A 6,933-nucleotide genomic window follows, 5' to 3' on the forward strand; every position below is an offset into this window, starting at 1 on the left:
GGCTGGCAGCAGCTTCCCTCGCCCCGGGGCCGTGCCGGGGAGCAGCGGGCAGACCGGTGCCTGCGGGGCCGGGGGAGCCCCGGGGAGGCGGTAAACGGTGTCGCTGCGGGGCCGGCGGCGGCAGCCAGCCGGGAATGGTGCGGCAGCAGTGCCTCAGCCCCTCCTGCCCAGATGACGGGTGGACAGAGGCCAGCTGGAAAGGGGGTGGTCTCTTCCCCCTGCCCCCCCTCCTCGCTCCCCCTCTCTCTATCTCTGCTGATTTCTCGGCCGGATTCAGGGGGGTCTGCGGGGAAAGGGGGGAAAAAAAGAAAAAAAAGAGCAAGATTGAAGGAACTGATAGGCGGTCGCTCTGTGCCTTTTACGTAAGAAGAAAGTATATATGAAAGAATAACAGTGCGGAAGAGATTGGAGGGGGGGGCTCTTGCGCTTCCTCCCCTTGCCGGATTAGGCAGCGGGATGGTCCCCAGGTGGGGGGCCGGGGAGGAAGCGGAGCGGCGCTGAGCGGAGCCTCCGCGGGCGGCGCGGGGAGGGCGGGGGCCGGGCCGGGGCCGGGCCGGTCCATCCCGCCAGTGCCTGGCTCCGGCGGAAAGCAGAGGAGCCATTGCGCAAGGGACGGCGGGGAGGGATGCGCAGGGCGCTGCCGCCGCCCCGCCGCCGCCCGCCGCGCTGAGGAGGTGCCCGGAGGACAGCAGCTCCCACCGCCCCCCCCCCGCTCTCCCCCTGCGGGGCACCCCCCGCCCCGGTACCCACCCCGCCCGGCTCCCCCCCTTCCCTCCCAGCCTCACCCCACCCTGCCCCATTCCCCTCCCTCCGCCAGATGACCACCGAGAGCGGCCAGCAGCGGCAGGAGCCCCCCATCCCTCTCCGCTCCTGCAGCCCGGCTCCCGGAGCTCTCCAGATGAGCCGGCCGCCCTCCTCCGCCCTGGAGACCTCCACCTCCTCTTCCTCCACCTCCACCTCCTCCTCCTCCTCGGCGGCGGCGGCGTCCTCCAAGAGCAAGAAGGCCAGCTCGGGGCTGCGGCGGCCCGAGAAGCCTCCCTACTCCTACATCGCCCTCATCGTCATGGCCATCCAGAGCTCGCCCTCCAAGCGCCTGACCCTCAGCGAGATCTACCAGTTCCTGCAGGCCCGCTTCCCCTTCTTCCGTGGCTCCTACCAGGGCTGGAAGAACTCCGTGCGCCACAACCTCTCCCTCAACGAGTGCTTCATCAAGCTGCCCAAGGGACTGGGCCGCCCGGGCAAGGGCCACTACTGGACCATCGACCCGGCCAGCGAGTTCATGTTCGAGGAGGGCTCCTTCCGACGGCGGCCCCGCGGCTTCAGGAGGAAATGCCAGGCGCTGAAGCCCATGTACCGCATGATGAACGGGCTGGGCTTCGGCGCCTCCATCCTCCCGCAGGGCTTCGATTTCCAGGCGCCCCCCGCCTCCCTCGCCTGCCACTCCAACGGCTACAACCTCGACATGATGCCCAACGCCATGGCCAGCGGCTACGAGGGACTCAGCGGCGGCCACCATGTCCCGCACATGTCGCCCAACCCGGGCTCGACTTACATGGCCAGCTGCCCGGTGACTGCCAACGGGGACTACGGCCCCGACAGCAGCAGCAGCCCCGTGCCCTCCTCGCCGGCCATGGCGAGCGCCATCGAGTGCCACTCGCCCTACACGAGCCCTTCGGCTCACTGGACAGCCTCGGGGGCCTCGCCCTACATAAAGCAGCAGGGCCTCCCCGCCGCCAACGCCGCCTCCTCCGGCATCCACTCCAGCGTGCCCTCCTACTCCCTGGAGCAGGGCTACCTGCACCAGAGTCCCCGCGACGACCTCTCAGGTAAGGACCCGGGGGGGTGGGACAGCGGGGGCGGCGGCGAGCGGGGCGCCGGCGGGGCTTTCTCCGGCGAGGAGGGGTTCGCGCGGGGAAACCCCGACCTCCACGGCGTAGGAAAAAGAGGGGCATTGTCTGCGAGAGGGAAGAAAACACGCGTGGGTTGGAGCTGTTCTGTTTCGGGACAGAGGGGATGCCTGGGGGGCGTAGGGGGGGGGGGCGTGGGTACGGCGGCGAGCATCCCTCCGTCTTGCCCAGCGCCAAGAAGGAGCGCTCCGAGGAAAGCCCGGCTCCGTCCCGGCTTCGTCCCGGCTCGCATGTCCCCCCTCGGCTCCTCGAGTGCCGGCGGCATGTGGGCTTGTGGGCGGCGGCGGGATCGGGGCGATCCCCGCCGCCCCGGGCTGCGGCTTCACTCAGCGGGGAGCGCCGCCAGGCATCGCCGCCGCCTCGGTAAACTGCGGTCCGCGGAGACGCGTCTCAGGAGTAATCAAAAAAAGGCGTTAAATATTATCTTCTAAGCCCTGCAGTGAAAAAAAAAGAAAAAAAAAAAGAAAAAGAAAAAAAAAAAACCTGAAACCAAACCGCTTATCTTGAAAAATGCGCGAGAGATTAAAGCGGATCCAGTGTATTTCTGCAACCGGAGGGAAAGAGTTTTCTGGTCTCTGTCTCCCAACCCCCCCACCCCTCCGGCCGGTGATTACAGACAATGTCTGCTCAGAAAAATCCGAGCACAAAAATGGGTAAAAGATGTTGGGCTCTTACGGGGAAATTTTCCAAATAGCCCTTTTAAACGTGGGTCCCGGAGGTTAAGCAAACAAAGACAGTCTGGGCTGGACCACACCGAAGAGGATTTTAGCCTGACTTAACCCCTATGAGAGCGGGGTCTTGTTCAATTTTATGGGAATTTCAACAAGTAACAAATACAGGCGACCCTCAGCTCTGAGTCCCCTCCCGCCCCCTCCTTGGGCGCCTGTCAATCACTCTCCTGTCCTTCTGCGAGCCCCGCAGCCTGCCCCGGCCTCCCCACAGGCTGCTGCCCCCGCGGGGAGGGCGAGCTGGGAGCCCAGACGCCCGGGAAGCCGCCTTGCCATCACCGCAGAAAGGACTTGGGGTGTCAGGGCAGAGCAAGCGGTTGCAAATTTTCCTCCCTTAAAAAAAACAAAACAAAAAAAACCCCAAACCCCTAAATAGCCCTGGTGTGGCTCCTGGGGAGAGGCGGTTGCAGAGCGGGTCGCCGTCTTACCGGGATTTCGGCGCAGAGCGGGCTGCGGGGAGGCGGTGCGTCCCCAGACGGGCTCCTCCGTGCCCACGGGGCTCTGCTGCGGAGGCTTGAACCCACTTTTCGGAGACTCAGATCGTCTTTCCACGTGGTTTTGGGGGCCGGGGCGAGAGGCCGGATGGTTCACAAGGCCACCCCCCGCCGAAATATGTACCTTTACCGTTAGGAATTTCTTCTTTGCTTTGTTGATATAGCTGTTGTTACTTGGATTTGTTTGTGCTTGTTTGTTTGTTTTCTTTTCCTTTTTTTTTTTTTCCCCTGTTTGTTTTACTCCTTGCGGCCCCGCGGGCCGCCGCGCAGGGCCCACGGGGCCACGCGTGGAGCGGGAGTGCGGCTGGTCCGGGGAGCGGGGCTGGTCCGGGGAGCGGGGCTGGTGAGCAGCTGCCCCCTCCTCCTGACAGGCACCCGAGGTGGGAAAGGCGATTCCTGGAAGAGAAATTTTCATTTTGAAGCAGCCCAAGAACAGGTCTTCAAAACAAAAAGCAGAAGGAGAGAGAGGAAGGGAACTAGTTCCCCCGAAGCCTCCACCACCTTTTCTGAGGCTGGAGCCGTTTAAATCTGAATTGTTTCTGTTCAAGGACGGATATACACGCAGACAGAACGATGGACGCTTTCTTAATGCCGACGACGGGCGTCCGTTTTAGCAGCTCAGACTTAATGCCACCACTCCGCAAAACGGAGTTTCTCGCTTATTTCCTACAGCTTCAGGATCTGGGCCCAGGACTTTAGTGGAAGCCACCCCCAGTCCTTGACTAACTAAAAAAAAAACCCCAACCCTTTATTTTTTTGAGTGGATCCAATCCTTATTCCTGTGTGCTACGTAAAATCTCTGCGGTGCAAAAGTTCTAGTAGAGTGAAAGGAGATGGGGAAAAACGATCCGAGCTCCTTCATTCGTAGTCATTACCAGCAGTAATCTTTCTCCTTCTCTCCCCACGAAAACAGTAGCAAGTGAATTTCGCCTTTCCCTTTCTCTTAGTTAAACGCAAAGCAAATTCGGTGGCAATCGCTGTTGATCAGTCAATAATCCTCTACTTATGACAGCGACAGGGCGGACTTAAAACCTTGAATTTGCATCAGACCCAAGAATAAGAGAGGAAAAAATTGGAAACAGGAGGCTCGGTTCTGTTAAAAGGATTTTGAAGCTGGGGGGCGGGGGGGAGCCGGATTTTTTTCGCACGCTATTAAATCCTGCTAAATGATTGAATCGGGATTGTAATAAAGTGCCCCGGTTTATGGTGAGCATACCAGCAGGGTTATTAGAAAGCCGAGGAAATCCAGCGAAATAATCACTTTTATAAAGTGAGCTCTGCGGGGTGAAGGAGGGGACAGTGCCGGAGGAGACGGGCTGTGCGCGCCGCCTCTGCACCGCCGCCGGCCGCCGCCAAAGGGCTCGGCTCCACCACCCTGGGGAAAACCGGGGACGTTTCCCGCTTTTCCCCCCCGCCTTCTCTGCTTCTCCTTCTTTTGCTGCTTTTTTTTTTCCTTTTTTTTTTTTTACTCTCTTTTTTTTTTCTTTTCTTTTTTTTTTTTTTCCCTGACCCTCGGTCAGATTTGACAGGATCCCGCTAGCCGAGTTTGACGTCCACATGCCAAATCAAATCCCTCTCTGGCTCTACCCTGCAGGCCTTGCTCAGGCAATGCTCCCCTTCCCGCCGGATCCAGTAGGAACCCTGCCAGGCTAAAGATCCCAGCACGGCCCGATGTCCCGGGCTGGAGGAGGGAAGGGGGAGTGTGCGTCTCCCGCGCGGCCCTTGGACTTTGTCCCCCGAAAGGCTGCCTTAGGCTGTGGGAAATGAAAATGGGAATTTGCAAGGTCATTTACATGTTGGTGCCGCGGGTGTTCTTCGCCTCGTTGGTGATGATGAACCGTAGGGTGTCCTCGCTCTGTATTTTACGTTTGCTGAAAGCACACACGCGTATTGACGTGCGCGCTCCTATACACACGCACACACACATAGATAAGTACACTATCAACACACAAACGGATCGTGGTTGGAATTCAACCTGCAGCCATTCAAGTCAAAGGCAAAAACCTCCCAGGAAGGGGCAAGAGGGACCAGAGATGGAAATCGGATTGAAATGGCTTCGGCGCATCCAGAAAAACACGCAAGTCGCATCCTCTCCTCGCACACACGCATTCCTTCATCCACACCACACGCAGAGGCTGACCTGACCCCACACGCTGGTAAATGCGCAGGCAGAGGGGCAGACACTGAGCTGTGCCTGTGTCGCCACACGGGAGGGATGCTCTGAGGCATGCCTGCGCCCGGGATGCGGCCACGCGTGTGTCCGTGGGCATCCTCCTCCGCCCGCCTTCCCGTCCTCAGCCTGTGTGCCACACCGTTGTGTGGTATATAATTGTGGGATATAATTGTGGGATATAATTGCGCAGAGCGGGCGCGGGGGCTTGTACGAGCACGGGTGCAGCCCCGAGCCCACCCGCGGGCCATAGGGGGACACCGGGGGATCGACGTCCCCTGCTCTCTCGGGGCGATGGGACCCACCGCTCTCTCTGCCCTGCGAGCGGGGCAGGCTTTGCTCCGGGGGGAGCGCCCGGTCCGCCTCCAGGAAAGCCGAAGGGGAGCTCCCGAATCTCGCAGGGTTGGGAGGCGAGAGCGGGGTAAACGAAGAGGGAAAGTGTCAGCCCGACTGTGCGCAGGCTCCCTTCCCTGCGGGTGAGGGAGAAAGGGCTGCTCCGCCCGAGCAGAGCTACCCCGACTTCTCAGCAGCTCTTCTTATCTCTTTCTCTTGCAGTGGGATTGCCTCGCTACCAGCATCACCCCTCCCCAGTGTGCGACAGGAAAGATTTTGTCCTCAATTTTAACGGTATTTCTTCGTTTCACCCATCCGCTAGTGGATCTTACTACCACCATCACCACCATCAAAGCGTCTGTCAAGACATCAAGCCCTGCGTGATGTGAAGGCAGCGCCCCAACAGAGACAATCAGGTGGCATGAACAGAGCCGAGGTGTAGACGGACCCACGCAGATTAAATATAATGTGCACTCTGATAGCATTGGTAGTACACGAGTCACTTAGAAAAATTACCTAAGGAAGCAGTGTTTTCGGTCCCTCTCCATCCTCTGAAGGACAAGTACAGCCGATGCACGCTCCAAAGCTCTTCCTAAACGAAAAAATGCCTTGTGTGATGTGTTGGGTTAGGTGGGACTTCAGTGTCCTTATGCCAAGTCTGACCACCTTAATCATAAACCACCTTTCTGTGATCTCCTAAAGAATCGAGCTTTGGGAAAGGGAACAATTCGATATTTTTGTATACGAGAAAGTGTCTTTGAATAGGAAAAATAAATCTCCCAGCTCAGCACCTGCGAGGACTCCCCCTTCCGTTGCTGCGTTAGTGGGAAATTGATTTCTTTATTTTTTTCTCTCCCCAAGCCCGACCAAGGACACTCTGTATGGACTTCAGCACCGACCGATCGATATTATTAAAACAGTATTGTTTAGCCCTTTCGTGTATAGACTTTAAGAAAAGTTCAATTTTTTCCAGTATTGCAGCAATACAATGTTTTGTTTTTTTATTTTTACAAAAGTTGTTTTCTACCACAGTATTTTTAAAAAAATTATTTTAAATAAATCTCGTGTATACTCACACACTATTGCTTTAAAAGGAGAATATATTTGCACTTATGTATACTTTTTACAGTTTGCCAAAATATTTTGATGTACAAATTTTTTTTTCCAATAAAATGTATATAAACGACTATGCACTGGACAGGCACTTATTTTTCCTTCGCCTCCTTCTGGGAAAAGTCTTCCACCCCAGCATCCGAGATTGTTCGAGCTGCAACCCCAGATCCTTCAGCGGCTGGAGGCGG

General features: G+C 57.6%; 1 protein-coding gene across 1 annotated transcript; it reads left to right on the top strand.

The window, feature by feature from the left end:
- The first annotated feature begins 802 nt into the window (after nucleotides 1-802).
- On the top strand, nucleotides 803-6,650 carry FOXF2 (forkhead box F2). Its single transcript, XM_063323967.1, has 2 exons — nucleotides 803-1,826; nucleotides 5,855-6,650. Exons 1-2 carry the CDS (start codon nucleotides 818-820, stop codon nucleotides 6,019-6,021), a joined length of 1,176 nt encoding a protein of 391 aa, XP_063180037.1. The 5' UTR covers nucleotides 803-817; the 3' UTR covers nucleotides 6,022-6,650.
- The last annotated feature ends 283 nt before the right edge of the window (nucleotides 6,651-6,933 follow it).

This window comes from Chroicocephalus ridibundus, chromosome 2 (assembly GCF_963924245.1).
Source record: "Chroicocephalus ridibundus chromosome 2, bChrRid1.1, whole genome shotgun sequence".
In the NCBI taxonomy this organism is placed as follows: Eukaryota; Metazoa; Chordata; class Aves; order Charadriiformes; family Laridae; genus Chroicocephalus; species Chroicocephalus ridibundus.